The sequence below is a fragment of the Mustela erminea genome, chromosome 7, assembly GCF_009829155.1.
Source record: "Mustela erminea isolate mMusErm1 chromosome 7, mMusErm1.Pri, whole genome shotgun sequence".
NCBI classification, from domain to species: domain Eukaryota; kingdom Metazoa; phylum Chordata; class Mammalia; order Carnivora; family Mustelidae; genus Mustela; species Mustela erminea.
The window spans coordinates 100,620,012-100,647,769 of NC_045620.1; the positions used below are offsets into that span (position 1 = coordinate 100,620,012).

General features: G+C 38.4%; 1 protein-coding gene across 3 annotated transcripts in view; it reads left to right on the plus strand.

The window, feature by feature from the left end:
* Positions 1-3,289: 3,289 nt before the first annotated feature.
* Positions 3,290-27,758, plus strand: part of DNAH6 (dynein axonemal heavy chain 6) — a 228,579-nt gene continuing 204,110 nt past the window's right edge. For 2 of the 3 annotated variants that reach the window (XM_032352621.1, XM_032352622.1), the window contains exons 1-4: positions 3,292-3,475; positions 4,974-5,221; positions 13,575-13,751; positions 17,489-17,748. In XM_032352621.1, coding sequence (XP_032208512.1) covers positions 4,997-5,221; positions 13,575-13,751; positions 17,489-17,748 — 662 coding nt within the window. In that variant the 5' untranslated portion in view covers positions 3,292-3,475; positions 4,974-4,996. Of the gene's footprint in view, positions 3,476-4,973; positions 5,222-13,574; positions 13,752-17,488; positions 17,749-27,758 lie in introns of all 3 variants that reach the window. The other variant, XM_032352623.1, reaches the window with a different exon arrangement.

Consider the following 27,758-nt stretch of genomic DNA (forward strand, 5'->3'; position numbering starts at 1 on the left):
CTGGGCTGGCATACTATCAGGATCTTTCTCCTTGCTTCTTTGGCATCATCACTGGTCATCATCTGGTCTTAGAGTTTCAACCAAACCTTTTCGGAGCTACCTGGCCCCTAACTTCCTGCTTATTAAGAGAATATTAAAAAAAAAAAAAGACTTGAAGACTTGTTACTGTGTATAAAGCACTACCATGTGTCTGTCTCCTTTTACATGTGTTTGATCTAAAAATTCTGAAAGACAGATTGACTGATACAAGAAGTCTGCTCAAATTCAAAACTTCAGAGAAATTGGTTTTCTACTGGGTGGTTTTATAAGGTTGTGGAAAACATCCTGACTTTTTAATTTTTTAAAAGATTTTATTTATTTATTTGACAGAGATCACAAGTAGGCAGAGAGGCAGGCAGAGAGACAGAGAGGAAGCAAGCTCCCTGTTGAGCAGAGAGCCTGATGCGGTCCCCAGGACCCTGAGATCATGACCTGAGGCTTAACCCACTGAGCCACCCAGGTGCCCCCAACATCCTGACTTTAAGGCCAAAGGCATCCTACTCCTTGAGAGTTAGTGAGCAGTGGTTTGAAAGCAGGGGAGATAAACTAGAGTGCTCTGCCCAGATCCAGGATTCCGTCACAGCACCGGCCCTGCTACCCTTGCTCTACTTTTATTTCTTCAAACTACCACAGTCCTCAGTGATGCAGCTTCCTTTCTACTTCTGTTTTCATTTCATTGTGTTTTTTTATATTATTATTATTGTTGTTGTTGTTTTTACCCTCGAGGGTTCCCTTATTTCTGTAATCTCTGCAGTACAGTTAAAATACTGTGCCTTGGAATTGATCCAAATATATGAGTGTTTTGCTTTAGGAATTTTTCAGAATATTGTCCACCATAGAGCCAGGAGAAGAATTCCCTGACTCAATATTCTTGCTCCAGAATCTTTCAGAAATTTAACTATTTAAGTTGAGAGATCTGAATTTGTATCTCACCTCAGTCACTTACTGCCTCTGGAGTGATTTGGGTAAATCACCTAATGTTTTTAAACATCAATTTCCCTATTAATGGAATAGGTACAATAATACCTCTAAAATCATATAAAGCTGTTGCAATGATTAGTATAATGGTGATAAGTACTTCACAAAGCACCCAGAATATAAATCTTAAACTGAATGCTCAATAAATTTTAACCACTTTCATTGTTAAAGATGTGACCTTTCGTAACCTAGTTCTTGTAAATCTTTCATAGCCTAGTTCTTCAGCTATGAAATGAAAATTTCAGGCTCATTGGAATTATTTGAGAGAACAAATGCAAAGTACCTAACATAATACTTGGCACATAGAGAGCATCCAGTAAATTGTAATGATTATTATTTATAGTAACTATGAAAAAAGTTAACAGGATATACATAAAATTCTCGTCTGCACTAATTTAGTAAATATTAAGTTGATAATAAAGATATCTCACCACATTAAAAAATAATCTTGGAAAGTTTTGATAGGTAGCTTCTAATATAGCAATACCCTTACTAAACTCTGTGTGTCAATGTCTTCCAGCTCTCACTTTCCTTGGCTCTTAGAGTGTTCTCAGCTGCATAAGGGAACATTAGAATACAATCACCTTCATCAACTTAAAAAAAAAAATTCTGGGGCTGAGAAGCAATGGCCATCATCTCGACTACATAAATGTTGAAGGGAAACGATTAGAAGATCCATTGCAGGGGCGTCTGGGTGGCTCAGTGAGTTAAAGCCTCTGCCTTCGGCTCAGGTCATGATCCCAGCGTCCTGGGACCGAGCCCCACATCGGGCTTTCTGCTCAGCAGGGAACCTGCTTCCCTTCCTCTCTGCCTGCCTTTCTGCCTACTTGTGATCTCTGTCTTTCAAATAAATAAATAAAATCTTAAAAAATAAAATAAATTCTATTCTTCCTTTAAAAAAAGAATATTCATTGCACATCTGAAATGAAAATCATTTAAAAAATGTATCTAACGCTGTATATTCTAATTTTATGTTTTGATGTATTGGGTTGGCTTTAAATTTTTTTTTTTGATTACTAGTTTGTATAAATTATTATATTTTATTGGCTCTGATTGGCTTTGTGTGTAACTTTCATCTCTTGTGAATTACTATTTGAGGTGTTTTTTATTTGTTTCTAAACTGAAGTTATTCCCTTGCTGTTTCCTGTATCTGGTTAGGGATTAGGAGATCTGTATTCTAAGTCTTGTCTCTGCCATGACTAGCTGTCTCACCTGGAGTAAATCACTTGCTCTCTCTGGGTCTCAGTCCTTATTAATCAAATGGAGGAGCTGGATTAAGTGGTCTGCAATCTCCATCTCAGTTCTATTCATACGTGATTCCCTACCCTGTATCTAGCATGTAAAGTACCTACCTGGATACGCTAAAATTGAGAAAATGCAGGTTGTATGAGATAAGCACTTCAGATACGGTTGGGATTCAAAGCAAGAAACAAATATCAAGGTTAAAAAAAAAAAAAAGGTGGGGGCGGGGCAAAAAGCACAAAAGATGGTAAGTTCCAGCTGTGATCACTCATTTTGGACGGGAGGCTGAAAACCAGGACTCTTCCATCTGGTGTAACATTTCCTCAAGGCAGGTGAAAGTGCTGCTGCCCCTATCACCAACTGGGATAAGACATCTTCAGAAAGCAACCTGGATCGGGCTTCGGAGGAGTCACCCCCACAAAGCATTAGCAGCAATCTTTCAGGGACTTAATTAGGTGGCCCTAAATGCCAGAACAAGATCCAGAGTCTGCGTTGGTACGTAGAGCGCGGGACTAAGTAACATGGGCTCCTGCTGTGCCCGACACTAGGTTACTCTCCAGGTGGAAAAGAACATTCCTTGAAAGGTCACGTAGGAGTTTGAGGGGAAGAACAGCCCACGTTCCTTGACCCATAGACGCTCCGGGGAGGAGGCCGGTGGGTGGGACAGAGATGCTGGACGGTCACTCCCCTGCCCCTTTGGAGAGCGGAACTCGAACTGTCTGCACAAGGCACTTCCCTCTCCGGAGATTCTTGATTCTTCTAACTGAGGAAAAGTTAGATTAAAGGAACCGTCAGGTCAGTCTCGTGCCTCATGAAAAGAAACAAAAGATTCCCGCAAAAATGAAGAGCCGGCCACCTCCTTTGACCGTTCTGCCGGCAGCCCAAGTAGTCAGTGTTCAATTGCCTGCGCAGAGGTGCGACCACGCAGGTGGAGTGGGTGTTCTCCACCAACCAGCGGCGAAAGAATATTTCGGAGGCATTGATTGGCTCAATTGGCCGGCGGGCTCAGGGACTCAGAGCTGCGGTTGGCTGAGGCGTTGCCATGACGACAGGTCGCGCACAGGCGCATTGCACTTCGGTAGAGGCCTGGTGGCTGCTAGGCAACAGCAAACATTCCGGACGGCTACAGTCAACTTTCTACTAACAGCCCTGGCTTTGCTGTCTCTGGAGACCCTCGGCAGCGGCGGCTGTCGCTACAGCCACCTCGGCTGACTTGGTGAGTGCTGAGGAATAGAGCTGTGGGGCCAGACTCCGACTTCCAAAGTCCGCTTGGCTTTCGGAGCGCATAGGATAAGGCTCAGAGAAGCAGAGAAAGTCAGTGGAAAAGCATTCAGTGGCTCTTTACTACCTACCTATCCTTTTAGAGGGCTGGAAAGTGAGGAATAGATGTTTCAGGAGACTTGTCCAAGATCTGCTCGATATGGTTGGTAGTCAGTGGCCGTTAAGTGGCGAGTCTGAGTTGAGTCTGCTCTAAATGTGAAGTCGAAGATGTACCGAACAATGAAATAAAACATTAATAAGTTTTATATTAATTACATGTTGAAATGAGAATATTTTGGATACGTTAAATAAAGCACATTATTAAAAATTTATTTCACCAGTTCCTTTTTTTTTTTTTTAATATGGCTACTTGGAAAATTAAAATTGCATAGGAGATTCTGATGAGCCAGCACAGATCTAGACTAAAACCTCGGCCTGCTGACACCTGTTTCAAGGCCGTATGTGCTATGGTACTGCTTTGAAGGAAAGTATCTCCACTTGTCTGGTGGGGTGGGCGTGGTGGTGAGGTTGCAAGACCACTACTAGGCTCCTAGTTCTAGTGTCATGAATCAGAATGTGCATTTTAACAATTTTCTCATGCATATGAAAGCTCCAGGAGCAGTGTTTTAAGATTTAGTCGTCAACTCCTATTTTTCCCTTTGGTTGTTTCTTGTTTGGGTTTTGGGTTTGGGTTTTTGGTTTTAGAGTACCTAGGCTCAGGTTGCCTGCATTAAAATTACCTGCACATGAACAAGCTCCCCTGAAGATATTTTGCATGCACAGCATGAAAAGCATCTCAATACTAATTGCAATTCTTTTCTTCCTTTGAAATCTAGACCAGTATGACCCCTAATCAGTGGCATTTGCAGCATCTAAGAACTTGTTAGAAATGCAAATTCCTTCCCTCCATCTCCCCATGTCCTCCGTGTTATTTCTTATGCTCCACAAATAAGCAAAACCATGTGATAATTGACTGTCTGTGCTTGACTTATTTCACTCAGCATAATCTCCTCCAGTCCTGTCCATATTGATACAAAAGTTGGGTTTTTCAGGGGGAGATGAGCCATGGGACTCTGAAAAACAATCTGAGGATTTTGAAGGCGTGGGGGGTTGGAGGTTGGGGGAACAAGGTGGTGGGTATTATGGAGGGCACGTATTGCATGGAGCACTGGGTGTGGTGCATAAACAGTGAATTCTGGAACACTGAAAAGAAATTTTAAAAATAGATAAAAATTAAAAAAAAAAGAAATGCAAATTCCTGGATCCACCCCCCCAGCTACTTGAAGACCAGCCATTTTCATTTCTCTGATTCAAGTCCTTAGTTTGGAAGAAATGGGTAACTTTGTGGGTTTTCTTTTGGGGTGAGAAAATTCAGCATTCCCTAGTTCTTAAGTCAAATCCACGAGTCCCACTTCCACAGTTCTTTTGCTCTACCTTTAATTTTTCTTTTGCAGACCCTGTCTTTCCAGGAGTGAGAATGGCTTTTCACACCTCAGAGGAGGATGTCAAACTAAAAAATACTGAAGAGCAGGTGGAAAACCCTACCCTTGCAAGACTGAACAGTATAGCAGCAAAGGGAAGACTGAGTTTTGTAGTACCCACCGAAAATGAATTTGACACACAATTCCTGACATTTAAGCACAATACAAAAGCACAAGAAAAAACAAGAAAACGACAGCAGCCTATAAAACTAGAGCCTCTGGTAAGTTCAAAAACCAGCATTTTAGCCACTTTTGGCTACACAAGAGGTTGAAAAATTCCTATAGAACTGGTCATTTCCAGACTCTTAATTAACAAAGAAGGAATGAAAACCCAAAAGTTAAGCCTTGTTTTTGAAGCTGTAAACACTGTAAACATTTATTAAAACAACAACAACAACAAAAAAAAAACAAAACTAGCTGTAGGCACTATTCAAGATGGGAGATACAGTGGTGAACAAAGTTTTCTAGCAGATAAATTCTCTCTAGAATTATGTACAGTACAGATAATTGTCTAAGTTGTAAGGCTCTTTGAGATATTAGGAAGAGTAATACATAGGTTCTATACATATATCCATTTATTACTTCTAAAGTAATAAAGTAATAAATGAAAGTTTTTGTGCATGTCTGGAAATACTTAATTTTAAGAATTCATTTGTGCTCTTGGATAATTCTAAATCCATGGAAAGGAGCAGTGAATGTGCATGAAGTGAGAAGTGAAGGTTATCAGTTGCACCCTGGGATAGTACTTACTGTTGTTAGTGTTTGCGCTTTAGGCTGTTTATTTGTTTTTTCGTGTGTGTGTGTGTGTGTGTGTGTGTGTGTGTGTGTGTCTGTATAGACATATATAACTTTAAAATAAGATTATGCAGGGTGGTTGGGTTATGGATATTGGGGAAGGTATGTGCTATGGTGAGTGCTGTGAAATGTGTAAACCTGGCAATTCACAGACCTGTACCCCTGGGGCTAATAATACATTATACGTTAATAAAAAATTAAAAATTAAAAATAAGATTATGCAATACGTACCGATTTTCAAAGTGAAATAAACATACAGAACTTTTTCTAATGCATGCATAATGAGCTATCTTTTCTAACAGTGGCACCGTATTGTTGCATGGGTGTGCCATACTGTATATCCATTAACTGGTGCCCTCTTGATGGGAGTCCAGCTTATTTGCTGTTTGTTTTGTTATTGTTTTTGTTTTGTGGTTACAGATAATGCTGCATCGAATGGCCTTGCTTTGGTACCTATAAAGATAGATTCCTAGAAGTGTCATTGTATAGTTCTTGGACTTCTGAAGTACATTTTTCATTTTGAAAAATATTGCTCAGGGGGCGCCTGGGTGGCTGAGTGGGTTGGGCCGCTGCCTTCAGCTCAGGCCATGATCTCAGGGTCCTGGGATCAAGTCCCGCATCAGGCTCTCTGCTCAGCAGGGAGCCTGCTTCCCTCTCTCTCTCTCTCTGCCTGCCTCTCTGTCTACTTGTGATCTCTGTCAAATAAATAAATAAAATATTTTTAAAAAAAGAAAAAAGAAAAATATTGCTCAGTTGCAATCGAGGTTTAACCAGGTTACCTTTCTACGTACAGTGTAGAAGAGGGCCCATTTGGCCCACATCTTCGCCAAACCTGATGCTCAATTCTTTTATTTTTGCTAGACTGATAGGTTAAAATGGCATCACATTGTTGTAATTTTCATCTTATTAGCGAAGTGTATTTTCACTCACTTATTGGCATATTACTATTTTGTGGCTTCTGTTCATAACCTTTCCCACTTTAACATTAGATTATTGGGCACCTGGCTGGTGCAGTGGGTGGAGCATGCCACTCTTGATCTTGGGGGTGCGAGTTCAGGCCCAGTTTGTGTGAAAAGAGTGCTTAAAAAGAAAATCTTTTTTTTTTTTTTAAAGATTTTATTTATTTGTCAGAGAGAGACAGGGAGAGAGAGCGAGCACAGGCAGACAGAATGGCAGGCAGAGGCAGAGAGAGAAGCAGGCTCCCTGCCGAGCAAGGAGACCGATGTGGGACTCGATCCCAGGACGCTGGGATCATGACCTGAGCCGAAGACAGCTGCCTAACCAACTGAGCCACCCAGGCGTCCCTAAAAAGAAAATCTTAAAAAAATCAGATTGCTGGCGCCTGGGTGGCTCAGTGGGTGAAGCCTCTGCCTTCAACTCAGGTCATGATCTCAGGGTTCTGGGATTAAGTCCTGAATTGGGCTCTCTGTTCAGCAGGGAGCCTGCTTCCCTCTCTCTCTCTCTCTCTGCCTGCCTCTCTGCCTACTTGTGATCTCTCTCCCTCTCTGTCAAATAAATAAATAAATAAATATTTTTAAAAATCAGATTGCTTACCTTTTCCCCTGTCAGTTTATGAGTTTTGAAAAAAATATGTATTATGAATATTAATCCTTACTCCATTGTTTCTCAAACTTCAGTATTCATTCCTTTTGAAGGAAAACATTCTTGAGCATCCATAGTTCTGATCTGTTATTTTTATTTTTAGGTTACCTTATGGCACTGACCTCTGTTGTCTCTTCTAGGTAGTTCATTCTGTGTGCCTGCATTACATGTGTGGGGCATCAGGGTCTACCTATTCTTTTTCTACCATGGACTTTGAAACCTTTCACATTTATTTCTTTGTAACATATTTACCTTCACTTGGCAAAAGTGTGCCATTAACCCTTTATGATTAAAGTTGTTCTATTTGTCTTCAGTGCAGCTAATTTGTGTATATTGAATATTTATTATGTACCCACTATGCGCCAGGCTTTGGGCCATGCTCTGGGAATATAGCAATGAACAAAGCAGAGAAGATTCCTATTGACATGCTAGTAACCCTAAATAAATAGATTGAATAATGTCATGTAATGATAGGTGTTATTAAGAAAATAATACAGGGAATGTGGTGGAAACAAATGGCAAGACTTCGTAAGTTTGTTTGACTACAAAGTTCTTAAGATGTCATCTGAACAAGTCCCTGACTATAGCCCATATCACCTGCCACACATGTGAATGGACGAGCCATCGGCTGATTCCAGTCCCCAGCCTTTGTGCTGTCTTAGCTGATGCTCTGAAGAGCAGAGGCAAGCTGTCCCCAGTGAGTTCTGCCTAAACTATAGATTTTTGAGCAATATAAATGGAGGTGTTTTTTAAGTTATTAAGTTTGGGGCTGTTTGCTAGGTACTAATAATAGATGACTAGAGCAATATAACATTCATAAATATGGTAATTCATACAGTACTAAAAATAATAAGGAATAAAGTGAAAATGACCTGAATTTCCATCTTGCAGAGAGAAAGTAGCTTTGTTTTCAAGTGATGGATTTCTTGTGTACAGGTATCTGTAGTTTGGTTTGTATAGAGTTAATACTGTGATATGTTCTTCTTATGATTGCTACCCTCCCTTTCTCTTCCTCCCCTTCATTTTCCTCTTCTCCTCTTCCTACCCCTTCCCCCTCATTCCTCCTTTCTCTCCCTTCCTCCCTCCCGCTCCCTTTCCCTTTTCTGTTCTTCTTCCACATTTTCCCCTAACAGTTCTCCCCTCTCTGAACCCTTTGTCTATGGTATTTACAGATAACAACAACCTAGTGTATATCACTTCTTGCTTTTCCCCACGTTCAGTTTTATACAAATAGATGAACACACACAAAATACACATTTAGACTTCTGGACATTTGTCCTAAAACATATTATAAATATAAATATAGTACTCTACATGTTGCTCTTTACACCTAAATATACATTCTTCGAGGTCAGATGATATTTCTTTATTTCTTTTTTTAGAGAGAGTGTGAGTGTGTGGCAGGGAGTAGGTGGTGGGGTTGGTACAGGTGTGGAGAGAGAGAAAAAGAGAGTCCCAAGCAGGCTCCATACCCAGCCTGGAATCTGACACCAGGCTCAATATCATGACCCTGAGATCATGACCTGAGCCAAAATCAAGAATCAGAGGCTTAACCGACTGAGCCACCCAGAGACCCTTCAGATGATATTTCTGTAACATTCTTTTTAATAGCTGCCTATCCCACATTGCATGAATAGTCCATAATTTATTAATTCATTCTCTTTTGGCAAGTTTGTTCTGCAAATATATACAGTGGTTCAGCAAAATCATTGTATTATCCATCCCAACTGGTGCTTAGATTCTTTTGGGATAGAGTTCCATGATTGGTTTTGTGGAGCTGAAGAGCAAAAAGTATATCTATGTAATTTGATTTGATTCAAACACATTTTACTTGGGGACCAGTTTCCCAAACCAGTGCTTATGTGCAGCCTAAATTAAATTTCACTTTTACCCTTTCCTAGGTTTTCCTGCACCATCTTCTAGCTTTTTTTTTTTTTTTTTTTTTTTTTTTTTTTTTTTTTTGCCTGATTGGGAAGGCTGAAACTGCATCCTCACATGGGCTGCTGCTAATCATCTCTCCATGTGACTTGTGTTAATGGGTCCTGTTCTTATCCGAATTGCAGCATTCTGTTTGTATTGGGCTTTTGTTTTCTCTCCATTGACCACCATTTTATACTCATTCTGTTGACAGCATTTCCCCACATTTTCTCCCATTTTACTCTTCTTTATTTTTATGCTTTACGTTTAAAGCTTTCATTCATGTGAACTTTTAAATTTGATGTGAAGAAAGGGACTAATTTCACTTTCTTCAAAATGTTTTGTAAGCACCACGTTTTTCCTACTAAATTAAAACATCACCTTTATCATGTATAAAATTCTCATATCCTGTGAGACCTACTTACAGATTCTTGATTCTTCTTTCTACTGATCTAGCCACATTGTTTGGGTCACAGTGGTTTTTTTAACATTATTTTGATAAGTAGAAGGCAACTGCTTCCTCACTATTCCTATTTTGCGTATATTCTCTGTTTTAGATAGTTACCCTTCCATATAAAATTTAAAATTTGTCCTTCTTAGATAAGTAATTCATTTTAAAATGTACAGAAGTTGCACAGTTAAAGTCTATTTTCTTCCACTGTCCCTCATCCATCCAGGTTCCTTCTTTAGCGGCAACCAGTCGAATGAAAAGCATATGTTATGTATGCTTTCAGAGATGTATTATGCCGTATAACCCTAAAACTAGCATGCTAAACAAACTTTCCTCCCCCTTGCTTTCTTCATTTAATACATAGCTTGGAGATCATTTCAGTTCAAAAGGTTTTTGTTTTTAAGTATTTTATTTATTTATTTTGACAGGCAGAGATCACAAGTATGCAGAGAGACAGGCAGATAGAGAGGAAGAAGCAGACTCCCTGCTGAGATTAAGACCCTCAGATCAGGACCTGAGCCGAAAACAGAGGCTTTAACCCACTGAGCCACCCAGGTGCCCCCCAAAAGTTTTTTAATACCAATTTTCTTTATAGATCATAATATCCTATCACAGATGAATATGCCATAATTTATTTAGCAAGACCCAAATTTATAGATTAGGTTTTTAAAATATATTTTTATGACAACAGTGTTACAGTGAATGATCTTGGACATCTGTCATCTCATACATGTGATCTTCTATCTGTAGGCAGACTTCCTAGAGATGGGATTGCCAACTCAAAACATATGTACATTTGTAATTTTGGTTAGTAAATGTTGCTTCAGTAGTAGAAAAAAATGCTATCTCAGAGTAGTTTTAATTTAAATTTCTTTTTTGAATAAGGTTGAACATCTCTCCATATGTTTAGGAGTTATTGTTTTTCTGTCTGTGACATATATGAATCTTCATGTCTTATTTTCTAATTGGGTTGTTGGTATTTTTCTTATTGATTTGCATGAGTGCTTCATATATATTATCTGTGGTAAGCATGATAAAAATTTCAAGTTTTCCTAATTTTAATGTAATTGATTAATTTATATCTTCTGAGTATTGTGTAATACATAGGTACTCCATTTAGCAAGACTTTAGAGATAAAATTATCTGGTAATGTCATAGATACTTCTCTTTGAAAATTACTTCAGGATTATTTTTATTATTTTTGTTATTTTACATTTAGATCTTTGATCTATTCAGAATTTTTCCCAGTGAAATGAATGAGAGGATCCAACTTTTTTCCTAACAGTTACCCAGTTATTTCATTATTAATTACTGAATAATATCATTTTCCTAAAATTATCACCTTTATTATAGATTCAATTCCCTTTAATATTTTGGGATCCATTACTGGACTTTCTATCCTGATTCATTGATCTGTTTTTCTATTCATGTGTCCAGAATACATAGTCTTAATTATTGTAGTTGTAAAACATTTTTTTAAAGATTTTATTTATTTATTTGACAGACAGAGATCACAAGTAGGCAGAGAGGCAGGCAGAGAGAGAGAGAGAGGAGGAAGCAGGCTCCCTGCAGAGCAGAGAGCCCGATGTGGGGCTCAATCCCAGGACCCTGGGATCATGACCTGAGCCGAAGGCAGTCTTTAACCCACTGAGCCACCCAGGCACCCCCTGTAGTTGTAAAACATTTTAATATCTGGCAGAGCTGGTGTTCATTGATGACTCTTCTCCCCACCCAGAACTTTTGTGGCTATTCTTTTTAATTGATTTTTATGTATTAAATTTAGGGTCAGATTGTCTAATCTCTAAGACATCCTATCAGGATCATATTAAGTTTATAGGTTAACTTAAAATTGACTTTTATTGTAATTAATTTTTCAAGTAAAGAACAAAATAGAATTTTGTTTGCTTTTTCTTCCATGACCATGAGTGTTACTTACTTACTTATTAAATTTATAAACAGGTTTTATATCTGGATGCTAATTTTGTGCTAGCTTTTTGTTTATTTTCTCAAGTGTTTTAGGTAAACAACAAAATCATCTGCAAGAATAAACAATAATCTAATTTTTTTGTATTTTTGCCAGTTTATTTGAAAAATTCAATTTCTCCCAGTGTTTTACTATAAGAAGTTTCAAATATACAGAAAAGTTGAAATAATAGTAAAATGAATACTTATGGGGGCGCCTGGGTGGCTCAGTGTGTTAAGCCGCTGCTTTCGGCTCGGGTCATGATCTCGGGGTCCTGGGATCGAGTCCCGCGTCGGGCTCTCTGCTCAGCAGGGAGCCTGCTTCCTCCTCTCTCTCTCTCTGCCTGCCTCTCTGCGTACTTGTGATCTCTCTCTGTCAAATAAATAAATAAAATCTTTAAAAAAAAATGAATACTTATGTACCATCTACCTAGATTCAAAAATTGTTAATTTTTGCCATATTTGCTTTCTTTCTCTCTTTATATATACATATACGCTTGTTGCTTTGTTATTTAAAAGTAAATTGTAAAGGAATTCTTGAAGCTGAAATGAAAGGGCACTGTAATTAGTAACAGGAAAACATGAAAATATGAATCTCACTGCTAAAGGTGAATATATAGTAAAATTCAGAACAATCTAATGTAAATGTGGTGGATTTATCACTTATTTATAAAGCTAGTTGAAGGTTAAAAGACAAAAGTGGTAAAAATACAGATGCAAGACTTTGTTGTAATACACAAGGTAAAAATATATGAACTGTGTTATTAAATGTTGATGGGGGTTCCCTTTTCTCCACATTCTCACAAACACTTGTTTCTTATCTTTTTGTTAATAGCCATTCTGACAGGTGTAAGGTGGTATCTCATTGTGGCTTTGATTTGCATTTCTCTGATGATTAGTGATGTTGAGCATCTTCTCATATACTTGCTGGCCATCTGTATGTCTTCTTTGGAAAAAGTGTCTATAGAGATCCTCTGGCCATTTTAAAAATTGGATTATTTTGTTTTTGCTGTTGAGTTGTATGAGTTCTCTATATATTTTGTGTCTTAACCCCCATCGCTATATTATTTGCAAATGCTTTCTTCCACTTGGTAGATTGCCTTCTCACTTTGAGACGGTTTCACCCGCTGTGCAGAAGCTTTTCTCCCCCTTCTTACCTTATGGTCTGGTCTGTGTTTCTTTTCTACACTGCTATATAGCTGAGATCCTCCCGCCTCCATTTATGTAGTTTTTTTCCCGTTCTTCAGTGAATGGCTCAAGAGGGATTTTTAGCCAAAACCAAATGTAATTTAAACAGCTGATTCCTATGCTTACTCCATTTTTTCTCACTCCAGTTGTAAGAGATTAGCTGTCATGCTAAACTCATAATGCTTAGAAATGTAAAGCCATTATGGTGAATGCCTTGCATAGTGTATCATGTTGAATGCTGGATTTTATTGCCTTAATCTGAAATTCAATCAGTTGTGGCTATGGAAATTGATTAATGGCTTTTGGGTAGAGTGTGAGGATTGTGCAGTCCTTCTCACAATAACTGTTGTAGTGAATGGTGGGGGCTTGTAATGCCCAATTATTGCATATGTGATTTCATGCTTCTGAGCCTTTTCTGTCAGAACCTTACTCCTAGAAGTACTCATTGGTCATTAAGGGACAGAATTGATAGAAACCAAATAGAAAAGTCTTAGTGTAGTGACAGACTGTGGCCAGACCATGATGATAATACCACATGTTTGTGACTTTGATAGGAATTTAGTCCAGGGAGATCAGTTTCCAACAGGAATACAGTCCAAAGAATAAGACAAGCTTATGTTAATATTAAAAAGATTAACATGTCTCTTTATTCCCAAAAGCCAGTGCTAAAAGCGTACCAAGATCGTAAGAGGCCAGAATACATATATGAGCAGAACCGACTTCAGTTACTCACTTCTGGAATCACAAAATCTCCAAGAAGCAGTGAAGGAAGAGGTTCTGCCAAAGTATCTATTCAGTATCCTGAGCACCAAGATCCTGTGGCAAAGAAAATAAAGGTATATTATTAAAGAACTTAATTGAGCCTTTCACTTTAATTTTAGTTTCCTATAACATTGCTAACATTCTTATAATTCATAAGAATAGTTGCAAAATTCTTCTCTATCAGGTTTGCACAATGTGTTTGGGGAATACCGTACTTCTCAGTTCTTCTTCCAGGAAAATTTAGACAGTAGAGGAAAATCATAAAGGAAAACTTGCACCATCTGTTCAGTGTCCTCTGATCTTGTCTTGCTTATTAAAGAAGACATAATAGTGTTTTGAATTTTATTTTACCTTTTGTGAAGTTTACATCATTATTACCCAGAATGACAATCTTTGAAGACCTTGGTGAAGGCAATAAAATAGAAACTAAACCAGCTAGAAAGACAGCTTTTGTGATTGGCGAGCTGTAGAGTGGCATGCTGCCTTGAAAGGAATAAGTGTGTAGTAGCTCTGGGGAGAAATCACCAAGAGCACAGCTCTCTGTAAATAGCTGTGGATAATTAAACAGAGGAATAGAAGCAGAAGAAAATGTGGACACACTCATAGTAAAAATGCCAACAGAGCTGAGAATTCTCCGAGCTTTTTGAGAGGATCCTTTGAGACCTGTTGAACATTTCAGTGCTAGCGTCTTTCAGGCTTTGGGCTACAGTAGCAGAGAGGAACAGATGAAGACAGGTTCCACCTTGAAGACGCCAGAATCTCTGTAAGTGCTCAGACTCAGTGAGGTGCAGTCCGAGCTCTCGTTGGTCATTTAAAGTACAAACTGTGACGAACTGAATAGAAAGGAATGCTTGCCCCTGGTGGTGAAGGGAAGGGTCAGTGGAGGAAATGCCGCTCTAGGGAATGGCACTAGGCTTGGAGGAATGGATGGAAAGTTAATAAGGCAGATCAGGTGGGAGAACGGTGGGTCTGAGAAGCTGATGGAAGGAGACTCAAAGTGGGTGTGGGTGAGAGCACCCTCAAAGAATATTAAATGATCAATTGTATGAAATTATAAAGCCTCAATTAATTTTGTTTCTCTAAAACAGGGAAGGAGAGCAAGCTATCTTAAGTAGGGCCAAGAAAGTTCTGATTGCCCATGAATTAGTTTATTTGATATAAAGTCAGCATCATGATCTTCAATTAAAAGGAGAGGAATGAAATTATGCACATTTGGGATGAAGGGAGAGGGCTAAAAGGGAATGTTAAATTGTGTGTTATACCTGGTTGTAGTTGTAATTAAGTGAATAATTCATTAAGAGTTAGGGGTTATAGGGAAACGTAGAGGAAATGGATATTCCATATAAAAAGAAAAGGGTATTTATTCTGAAAAGAGGGTCATTTTGGGGGGATATTGATTTTTCAGAATGAGTTTAGAATGGAAATATACCAGTGAGGACTCCCTGGAAGATAAAAGAAGACAGTTGAAGGCTTTGCTTCTGATAAATCAGAAGATTGACTTGACAAATTAGACTGGACATCCAGCATAGAGAACACTACAGGTGTTCCATACTTTATAAATAAATGCTTCGTGGGGTTCCTGGGTGGCTCACTCGGTTAAGCATCTGCCTTTGGCTCAGGTCGTGATCTCAGGGTCCTGGGATTGAGCCCTGTGTTAGGCTTCCTGCTTAGTGGGGAGTCTGCTTCTCCCTCTCCCTTTGCCCCTCCCTCAACTCATGTGCCTGCTTGAGTGTGTACACTCTCTCTTTCAAATAAATAAATAAAATCTTTAAATACACACATACATACATACATACATACTTCTTTCACTCTTTTTCTACCGCCCCCACAAAATCTGAACTTGTATGGCTGCTTAAATTGAATCATATCTTTGCACTGAGTTACATAACTGGAAATAAGAACTCAGATGAAAATATATAGGCCTATTGTTGAAGAAATCTTATACTTAGAAGGCACTAAAACTTTTGAAGGGTTTAATAAAGAAAATACATGCATTTTCTGTTAAAAATATTAATACTCTAGTCCCATAAAAATATTAAAGTTGACTTCAGCCCTTGTTGAAACATTGGGAGAAGGCAATGTGTATTTTCTCTGGTTTAGGGGTATCTGGTTTGGCCTATTCTTTTATATAAGGAAACTGTGTTGTTGCTGCTGCCCCTGGCCATTAAGTTGAAAAAGCACGTTGTATCTTTTGAGTTCAAAGATGTATTTTCTTCAGCTCTAAACTTCATAGGATTTTTATCTGAAACTCCTATTCATTGGAATGTATTTAATGAGAGAGGGAGAAAGATGGGATCTGTGAATACAACCTTTCTGGGGATGTTGTTTCATAGGGATTGTGCTTATCAGTCTCTCTTAGAATGGTAGCCCCGGGGCTCCTGGGTGGCTCAGTCAGTTAAGCATCTGCCATTGCCTTGGGTCATGATCCCAGGGTCCTAGGATCAAGTCCTCAGTGGGGAGCCTGCTTCTCCCTTTCCCTCTGCCACTCCCTCTGCTTGTGCGTTCTTATTCTATCAAATAAATAAAATCTCAAAAAAAAAAAAAAAAGACAGAGAGAAACAAATGGCAGCCTCTGTTAGTTATGCTCATAGGGCAATAAAGGTATCATTTATATATTTACATCAGTTATGCAACAAAGCAGGTCTGCCATGGTGATTCTTTTGTCAGGATGCCAGTTGCTCCCCTACTGGTGGGACCAGGTAGTAACAGTTGAAGTTAGTGTCAAATTTCCTGAAATGTGGTTATCAACCTCCTCTGTGGGAGGAGGGGGTATATATGATGCTGCCCCAGCGTTTGCTGAGGGAGGAACAAAAGAGTGTGAATGGCACTGAGAGCACAGACAGTGGAACGGGGGGATTAGAGCAAAGTTCAAGTGTGTGACCATGGTGGGGACTTAGCTTTGGTGCTCCAGTGGTGGTCCACAGCATCTGCAGCAACTGGGAGCAGGTTAGAAATGAGGGATCTCAGGCTCCACCCCAGACTGATGACAGAATCTGCATTTTAACAGGACACCTAGGGAATTCACACGGACATTTTAATGTGAGAAGCACTGGTCTACAGAGCAGACAACCATGAGTTTGTAGCATGTAGGCTTCTGCAAGGCTGGTTTTTTTTTTAAAGGTTTTATTTATTTATTTGAGAGAGAGACAGTGAGAGAGAACATGAGCGAGGAGAAGGTCAGAGAGAGAAGCAGACTCCCTGTGGAGTTGGGAGCCCGATGCGGAACTCGATCCCAGGACTCTGGGATCATGACGTGAGCCGAAGGCAGTTGTCCAACCAACTGAGCCACCCAGGTGTCGCAAGGCTATTATTATATAATGATCCCCAATACTCAATGTAACCACCCCTTACATTCACTAAAAAGGATTTTATTATGAGCCATGATAATGGCTGTTTAAGATTTCACTCACTGAAAAGCATAAAGGTCCTCAGAACTAGGTGAGGAGGTTGAGGGGAGAGGCCATAGTCAAGATGGATGCAAAGCTACTGAGCAGGTCGAGTGCTGGGCTCCCGAGAACCCCAGAGAGCTGGTAGCGTTTTGGTGTAATAAACACAGAATTAAAGGAGAGAAGGTGGCAATGGGAGCGATGCTGAGGGGTTGAGAAAGGGGATGAACACCTGGATAAGGAGTACTGGGAAGGAATATAACCCTGCCTTATCATAATTTGAATTTTTCTGTTCAAAAATGTTTGCCATTGAACCCAAACATGTCAAACAGTATGGCAACTAGTGCTTGAGGTTAATACTTTATCTTTTTTTTATACTTTGTTTTTTGCAAAAATTCATATTTTAAAAAATTGGCTTTGTTTAGACCCAGCGGCCCTCTACTGAGATGTTCATTCCCTCTGCTAAACAGTCCCATGCCGGTATTGGAAGAAGAGGTCTCTATGGGACTAGTTCCTCAGCGTACCCTAAGTACGTTTTCCATGACCGGGAAGAAGTCATTAAAGCCAACATTTGTAATCCCTTGCAAATCATTAAAATAATACGTGAAAATGAACATCTTGGATTTCTTTACATGATCCCTGCAGTGCCAACGTCTTCCATTGATTATGATACATATAATCTCAGGTGAGTTCTCTTTTATAAAACAATGTATTAAACAGTAACAGTTTCAATTAAGATTTCAAATGTAGCCCAAATTGGCTGTGCATTAATGATAAATGTCAAATATAAATTTGGTTATCATCAAATGACAAATGAATTTTGATCACAATACTGTTACTTATTTTTTCCATTTAGCTTTCCTTTCCTTGTAGACATTATTTTACAGAGTAGTGCACTGTTGTGCTTCTTCTATGTTTATATTATATAGTGTCATCTACTGTTAACCAGTATTCCAAAGATAATTTTGATATTTTGTGATTACTGAGAAAAGAAGATGGCAGGATACAAAAAGTAGGTACATGATTTGCTTTATATGTTGTTTCAACTTTCCTTAGTAGAGATAAAGATTTTTTTAGAAATGGAAGGAGCTTGATAACTTAAGGTATTTATACAGATTAGTAACACACACTCACATATACTCTATTATTATTAAATACATTTGTAGTTGAAATAATTAGAAGAATCATACAAATATGAGTCTTTAAGAAGATTTTATTTATTTGAGAGAGAGATAGTAAGAGAGAGTATAAGGGGGATGAGAGGGAGAAGCAGGCTCCCCACTGAGCAGGGAGGGACACAGGGCTGGATCCCAGGACCTGGCATCATGACTTGAGCCCAAAGCAGACATTTAACTGACTGAGCCACCCAGGTGCCCCGATGAATTACTTTAAAGATAATACTGGCTTTCCTCCATTGTTGTTTAGTTGGATTGACAACAGCTGTCAAGATAGTCTTTCCTGGGAAGGTGACAGTAGTTTAGCTTTACCACCAAATTCCCATTCTCTGCTACATGGGAAGATAAAGAATTCTTTTTTTTTTTTTTAAAGATTTTATTTATTTATTTGACAGGCAGAGATCACAAGTAGGCGGAGAGGCAGGCAGAGACAGAGGGGGAAGCAGGCTCCCTGATGAGCAGAGAGCCCGATGCGGGGCTGGATCCCAGGACCCTGGGATCATGACCTGAGCCGAAGGCAGAGGCTTTAACCCACTGAGCCACCCAGGTGCCCCGGGAAGATAAAGAATTCTTAAGAATTCTCTTATTCTCCCTTATGCAGCACTGTAGTTTTGACTTAGGTAACACCGAGGACCTCTCTCCTTCTGGAAAAAAGGAGAGAAGAATAACATTTTAGTAAAATTTCTAAATGGTAGATTTACTATAAATCTCAAAGAGCTTAATTAGAGTGAGATAATTTGAAGAAAGAACAGAGACAATTGTAAGAATCCAGTCATTCGGCAAAAATGCACCGATTACCCACTCTGTAGCATTAACTGTTTTAGGTACTAGAGATACGTTATTGAACCATCCAGATCAAAATCGCTGCCCTCATGAAGCTTACATTTTAGTGGAAGGAGACAATAATAAACACAGTATCTGAGTAAATTACAGAGAACGCTAGATGGTGATAAGTATTAGAGAAAAAAAGAGAGTAGGGTGAAGGAGATTGGGAGTTCTAGGGAAGAAGTTGTGAATTAACTGAGATATCAGAGTGGGCCTCATTGACAAGTTGCCATTTGAGTAAGGAATGGAAGGAGAAGGAGTGAATGCTGTGCTGGTGGGAGAAATGAGCATTCCAGACAGCAGGAAAGTGAATACAAATATCCTAAGGCAGGAGCGTACCTGGCATAGACAGGAAGAAAAGAGAAGGCTCATGTGACCATAGTAGAGTGAATGAGAACTGGGGTACAGATCATGAAGGGGCTTTCCAGCCATAGTATGAACATTAGCTGTTACTCTGAGAAAAGTGGAGAGCCATAGCCAGACTTCAAGCAGAGAAATGTTATGATCTGAGTTACATTTTTGAAAAGGACTGCTCTAATTGCTGTGTAGAGATTAGAGTTTTGAGAAGCAAGGGCTGAAACAGGTAGACCAATTTGATGGCTATCCAGGTGAGAGATGAACCAGGTGGAAGTGATGAAAAGTGGAGAAAAGTCACACACACACACACCACATCTTCTTTATCTTCTTTAATGGACACTCGGGATTGCTTTCATATCTTGGCTATTGTAAGTAATGCTGCAGTTAACATAAGGGCACATATATCTTTTTGAATTAGTGTTTTTGTTTTCTTCAGATAGATATCTAGTAGTGAATTTCCTGGATCATATGGTAGCTCTATTTTTAGTTTTTTGAGGAAACTTCATGTTGTTTTCCTTAGTACTCATACCAGTTTACATTCCTACCAGCAGTGCAGGAGGGTTCCCTTTTCTCCACATCCTTGCCAACACCTATTATTTCTTGTCTTTTTTGATAAGAGCCAATCTGACAGGTGTCTTATGATACCTCATTGTGGTTTGGTTTGCGTTTCCCAGATGATTAGTGATGTTCACCATATTTTCATGTGCCTGTTGTCTTCTTTGGAAAAGTAGCTATACAGATCCTCTGTCCATTTTCTAATTGGATCCTTTGACTTTTTGTTATTGAGTTGTATGAGTTCCTTATCTATTTTGGATATTAATCCTTTATCAGATATTTGATTTGCAAATATCTCCTCCCTTTCAGTAGATTGCCTTTTCATTTTGATGATTTCCTTCACTGCGCAGAAGGTCTTCAATTTGATGTAGTCCCACTTGTTTATTTTAGCTTTTGTTGCCTGTGCTTTTGGTGTTAAATCCAAAAAATCATCACCAAGACCAGTCTCAAGGAGTTTACCACTTATGTTTTCTTCTAGGAGTTTTCTGGTTTCAGGTTTGGTGTTCAAGTCTTTAATCCATGTTGATTCAGTTTTGTGTATGATGTTAGATGGTGATCCAGTTTCATTCTTTTGCATGTGGCTGTCCAGTTTTCCCAGCACCATTTACTGAACACACTGTTCTTTCTGCACTGTATATTCTTGGCTCCTTTGTAATAAAATAATTGACCATATATACAGGGTTTATCTCTGGACTCCTTATTCTGTCCTCTTGATCTGTGTGTCTGCTTTTATGCCAATACTATACTGGTTTGATTAGTTTAGCTTTTGTAATATTGTTTGAAATCAGGGAGCATATCTCCAGTTTTGCTTTGTCTCAAATTGCTGGGGCTATCTGGATTCTGTTGTGGTTTCTTACAAATTTTAGGACTGTTTGTTCCAACTCTGTGAGAAATGCCTTTGGAATTTTAATAGGGATTGTACTGAATCTGTACAATGCTTTGAGTAGTATGGACATTTTATAATATTAATTATTCTAATTCATAGACATATTTACATTTAGTTATTTCTTTCTCTGAGAATTTATTGCTAAAGCTAGAAAATTATGGGAACTATAAGATAAACACAGTGGTTAAAAGGAAAAAGATTGTAAACTAGGCAACATAATTAGAATGATCTCAAACTTGGATTTGTGAATCACAGTAGTGTTTCTATCCTTTGCCTAAACACCTCTTTGTATGGAAATGTTATCAAATGAATCAGTAGTTCCAAGGAAGTTGTATCAACACCTTACCAAAAGATATTCACTGTACCCAGAAAAGGATTTGAACTTTTTGAGGCATATTGAAGAACAAAATATGAAACCAAATTTTGTTTTTAGATTAACATCTCATCAATAGACTTAAGCTAGGAATGAAAGAACACACAATTAATATCTAATGTCAGAAAAACTCACTATTGCATAATTGCAATTTTAATAGCCTATATGGACATTTTCTTGGTTCTATTTGTTACCAGAATAGCAAAGGAAACCTATCAAAAATACTACTAGTAGCTGGGGTAACTGGGTGATGGACATTAAGGAAGGAAAGAAAAAGAAAAAAAGAAAAGAAAAGAAAAAAAAGAGTGAATTTTACTCTCTAAATTGTACCCCAATAAACCTGACTTAAAAAAAATACGACTGCCAGATCAACATATCAGATAACAGAAATTAATTAACACACTCTAGGACATTTTATTGCAGAAAAGGAGTTTTATTGAATATTGATGAACCTATAGTAAGTAGTAACTGCTAGATAACAATACTATGTAGAATCACAGAAGTGAAATGTTTGGAAGAACTTTGTTGTTGGCGGGGGGACGCTGCTGGCAATGAAATAGTTAAGGCAAATGAGACATTATGGAAATGCTTCTTAAAAATATACATTACAGGGTGCCTGGGTGGCTCAGTGGGTTAAGCCGCTACCTTCGGCTCAGGTCATGATCTCAGGGTCCTGGGATCGAGTCCCGCATCGGGTTCTCTGCTCCGCGGGGAGCCTGCTTCCTCCTCTCTCTCTCTCTGCCTGCCTCTCTGCCTACTTGTGATCTCTCTGTGTCAAATGAATAAATAAAATCTTTAAAAAAATATATACATTACATCTAGAGTTTATTCTGACAATCTTACATTCAAGTAATAAATTATTTTATTTGCAAAGGAATGCCCATAGGTGAAAGTTTCCTTGCAGTTGTGAATTTCAAATTAAATATCAAAATTGTGACTACAATAAAGTCCAAGACATAACAAAAAATATGAGCACAATACCATTTTTTGTTGTTTCAGATTTAAATGCATTGATGATCCAAAGGAAAACTTTTGTCACGAATTCGAAAGTATTTTGCAAACATTTAACTGTGCAGTTTAGTGTATAGCTCTTGGTTTCATAACTGGATTACTTCATTGACATTTGAGCACCTGAATGAACGTAATAAAAAATTAGGGATCTGCTTGAAAATGTGTCAACATGTACTGACAAAGATTAAGAATTCAAAACATCTTGGAATTCAGCTTTGGAAAAACAATACTTAAAATGCTCCTCTAGTGATTTGTAGTGTATGATCTAGTGTACAATTTAGGGATTTAAGCCTAAAGAAAAAATCAGTCAAATAGAATAATCTGTGTTTCAGAGATTGCTTCACCGTTGTTTCTGAAATACTTGATATGGAATGTTTGAATTTTAAGTCAACTTGCATTTCACAAGAAGTTTCAACAATGCACTATCAAAAGGGAAAAGGGAAGGCTATTAGAATTAAAGAATGGTGGTACATTTGGTTCTCAATTTCAAGAGAACGAATTATCCAAATTCTAGTTAATATAAAAGGGAGTTTCCAACCATAAGAGACAAAGCAATAAATCATCTGCCATTTGTTGTCTACTGTTTCTGTAAACAAAGTTTCTCAGTAGTGGTGCATGTCAAGAATTTGAACAAACCACTCATCATGTCTAGATTAGAAATTCAGGGGGCTACTTCAAAAAAGTTTAGTCCCAGGTGTGGTTGCTTATCAGCTATGCTTTATTTGGAAGTTTTATCAAATTCAGTATTGAATATTTCCCTGAATACCTTGTATGTTATTTTTCTTATTCTAATATAAAAACTTATAATTAATGTCTTCACCAGTGTGTCTTATAGAATGTTACCTTTGTATGGGTATGTTAGGACATGTAGCTTTAGAAGTGTTGCTCTAGGGGACTGTAGAGCAATTTCCTCTGCATGAGAATCTGAGCTTAGTTAACTATAAAGCTCTGTTTCACTGGTATCCCAATCAGAGTAGAATGTTTGTTATTTTTAAGCAACACTGCTTCTGATAAAAATGACCCCTGATTTATAAATTATATACACATTGGGGGAGACTAAATGAATTCTAGGGGCACCTAGGTGGTTCAGTTGGCTGTGTGTCCGACTTGGTTTCAGCTCAGGTTATGGTTTGAGACAGAGCCTCCCAGTCAGTGGGGAGTTGGCTTGAGATCCTCTCTGTCCTTCTTCCTTTGCCCTGCCCCCTGCTCTTGTGTGCACTCTCTCTCTAAAAATAAATACATCTTAGAAAAGTAAATAAATTCAAGGTGCCTGGATGGCTCCGTCAGTTAAGCATCTGACTCTTGGTTTCAGCTCAGGTCATGATCTTGGGGTCCTGATACTGAGTCCTGCATTTGGCTCTGTGCTTGGTGGGAGTCTGTTTGAGATTCTCTCTTCCTCTGCCTCTCCCGTGTTTGCTCTCTCTCTCTCTCTCTCTGTCTTTCTCTCAAATAACTCTTTTACTAGGCATGTCTCTTGCAGGAATCCTGAAATCTATGTTTATAGAGTTACTGTAAGAGATACTGGCTCCCGTTGGTAATGAAGCTTTGAAGCCAGGGTGGCTTCCATACCCACCCAGTGTGGAGCTCGTGTCCTTGCATCTGAGTGGTCATCTAGGGAGAGGGTAGCTCCTGGGTGGCTGCTAGATTCCTGCAAGTAGCCCCGTGGAAAAAGAGAGTTCTGAGGCTGCCCTAATGGTGAGAAGTAGTTCCTACCCTATGCCCTTCTAAGTAGAGCCTTGCCAAATAGAGCCCATGGAAATTTTATTAACCTGAGCATTTAGTTGAAGCTAAGAAGACCCACTGGTGGGGCAAAATTTAAGTATTTCTTTTTTGTACTCATGAAAGAGGAGCCACTGTTGGTGTCTGACGATTTCCTCCCTAGTAGATGTGGGCTTCTTTTCCATATCTGTAAAACCTCTCATCTTCCTGTTATTTTATTTATATATGTCCATATTTTGCTATTTTTTTATTTTGGTAATTGAAATAGAATCTTGATCACACTGATAAGGAACTGTGGGTGCTTCTATAAGGCCATAGTGGTAACCAGACTTTTGCAATTGATGGGTGGATACTGTACCACGATACTACAAATACCAACTCTTAGCAGATCCCAAACTTTCCCAATTCCTCATATGTATTAATTCATTTAATCCTCATGCCAACTCTAAAGGTAGGTAATATTAATGTATTCATTTTACAATTGATGAAACTGAGGCAGAGTTAAAGTAACTTGACCAAGTTGAGACAGCTAGTAAATTGTGGTACTAGGATTCAAACCCATGTAGTCAGACTTTAGAACCCAGCCTCTCACACACTATGTCCAATGTACTCATCTTCATAATGACAACTGCCCCTGCTGTTTGAGTCACACATGCTATGCTAGGCTGTACTGTGCTTTCTGTACATCAGTGTTATTTCTTCCTCAAAAGAATCTCATTAGAAGGGTATTCTCTGTAGTTGAAAGGTAAGGAAATTGAGGTACAAATGTATGAAGGACTATGGTAAATACCATAGTATTTATATATTTATAGATATTGTTTTATGATTTGTAAATAGGAATTCAAAATAATGTCTTCTACTCCCATTTTTCAACTCTATGATTCTGTCCTCTTTTTGCAATGTTGATTTTAAAGCCATTAGAATTTAGAGGACACGTCAGAATGTATGGCAGAGCCCTCCCCAAATCCCAGCATTTTTAGGGTCCATAGAAAGCCAAGAAAGAGTACACAATATTTCTTCTACCAGAGTGTTTCCCAATATGTATTTCCAGGAACATTCTATATAAGTGGTAATAATACATAGATGGTTTAAAAAAATTATTCTGTTATCATATGAAATTAAGAAACATTAAATTAAATCACTGGTTCTCAACCTAGGAGATTTTGTCCCCCCACCCCACCCCCAGGAGACATTTGGTGATGTTTGCAGAAATTTTTGTTTGTCGTAACTGGAGATGATGGTGCTACTGGTAGCAGGTGGGAAGAGGCAAGGGAGGCTGCTAACCAGCTCACAGTGCACAGGACGGCCTCACACAGCAAAGAGTTACCTGACCCAAAATGTCAGTAGTGCTGGGGTTTAGTTAAATAATGCTAATTATGCATTTCTGTTCTGTGGAGCCACCACACTACTTCTTGAGGGACATATGCAGTGATTAGGACTCTGTGAAACATAATTATAGAAGGACCATATAATCAGCTACATTGGCTCAAGCCATATTACTTTCTAAATGATCAAGTTGGTTCTCAGATGGTTCCTAAGCCTATTAGGTTGAAAGTATTTTTTTAAGGAAGCTTTAAAAATTTCAAACTAAAATTATCCTGTCCTTTCAGGAAGATTACCTGTTTAGTGGCCTAGAACAGAAAACACAGATGCCAGCTTGGTACTTTCTCCAATGGCAGCACTGTGGTTTCTGTGCAAAGTCATAATTACAAAAAACTTTATTGTGAGTTATATATGTGCTATGTAATAACAGATCATTTTGAAGCCACGTTATCAGGAACCTTGCCAGGTTGCCTAACACAACAACAGTTTTCTTGGGCTAGTCCATGAAGAAATTTAAATTTGATGAGTCACAGGGTGCCTGGGTGGCTCAGTAGGTGAGGTGTTTGCCTTCAGCTTGGGTCGTAATCCTGAGGTCCTGGGATTGAGCCCTTAGTCATGTTCCCTACTCAATGGGGAGCCTGCTTCTCCCTCTCCTTCTGCAACTTCCTGCGCACGCTCTCTCTCTCTCTCTCTCTGTGTGCCAATAAATAAATAAATAAATCTGATGAGTCAAATTTCAGTCAGCATGTGGAAACATTAAAAGCCCCTCATATTTTCACTTGGGCTCATCGAAAATGCTCAGCTTCATATTGTCTCCTTACCCTTCTTTCAAACACACACATATACATGTCCTGGCACTATTCTGGAGCTATGACAATTTAATAGGTAATAATTTGATTTCATGTGAAAATTTGTAGAACCTAGAATAGTGGTTTTCAGCCTTGGTTACTAATGAGAATCACCCTGGCCCCGCTCCAAGACATTATTTAATTGATTTGTGGTGGAGCTTGAGCAACAGTATTTCTTTAAAACTCCAGATTATTCCAGTATTCAACTCAGTATTGCACACCATGGACTTGGGGTTCTCAAGCAAGCCCTACAGGACTTGTTAAAACAGAGTGATAAACCACTGGAGTTTCTGATTCTGTAGGTGGGGAAGGTAGCCTGGGAAATTGCAGTTCCCAGAGATGTGATTCTGCTGTTCCAGGGACCCCATACTGAGAACCACTGGCCCTAGAGCACTCTCTTTTTACAGAAATTTGGAAGTTTCTTCTTAGATATGCTTTTGTTTAATTTTCTAGGCAAAAAGGATTTCCTTATCAGATATTTCATCATTTCTGGTTAATCAAATCAGAAGCCAAGTAAACCATTTCTCTTCTCTAGTTTAGGTTAGATCTAAACCCCTACTGATTCATGATATTGAACATCAGCAAATAAATTGAGGTTTATAATTATAGAACATAGGAAATTGGCTAATTTCTTTTCAGGCAGTTGCTTGCTTATCTTTACCCAATAAATATGCTGAAATTATAACAATAAAACTATGTAATTATGAAAATAATAAGAGAATTTAGATTTGCTTAGGCCCATATGAACTTATTCAATACATCTCACTACCTTAAAGTAGGTAATTACTTTTTTGCTTATAGAAATCAGAAACTTGAAAGAGATAGGAAGAAAAAAGAAAGACATGTATGCATTCAAACATGGCCTAAGGGGGATGTGATAAATTAGCCCGATGAAAAAGGGCAATTTGTGAGACAAAGAAGGAACTAATATAAAGCAAGAAGAGAATGCCAAAACACCTGGCAGAATAATTTGGATTTGATGATATAAGGAGGTTCTTTAAAGTTCTTGAGCAGGAGACAAACCATGTTTCTGCACCTTTGTCTTGGTAGACTGGTTTAAAGATGAACCGGAACATTTTCAGTCACAGATAGAACTCCCATTTTAAATAACAACTCCCATCGAGATCTTATTGTTTTGGAAAATCAAGGAATTCTAGGAGAAGAAACTAACATTTTTTAGAACCCTAGTAGGTACAGTTTGAGTTAAAACTGAAATGAGAACTAAGGACATTTTATGAACTACCACAGGATCATGTAATTCCCTTATTCCATATGATTCTTTCAAATAAGACATAGCTGCTTTTGAAGTTAATAGAAGCCTTGGAGTCCAAGTTTCATTTTAGATGGACAGATACAGGTTCTACAGTAAAATAAGTTGACCTGATTCTACATTGAACAGCAAGAATACACCCCTGATTTTTTTTTCCTAGTAAAATACAGTCTTATTCAAGGCAGTCATCTCATCCTGATTCATTAACTAAGGATCTGCTTAGCTGATTGGATCATAAAGCCATCTGGTTTATCAGCAAAGTAGGAGTTTTTTAGCACAGCACTTGAACAAATGAAGTTCTCTTTTTATTTTTTTATTTTTATTTTTAAAAAATATTTGATTTGAGAGAGAGA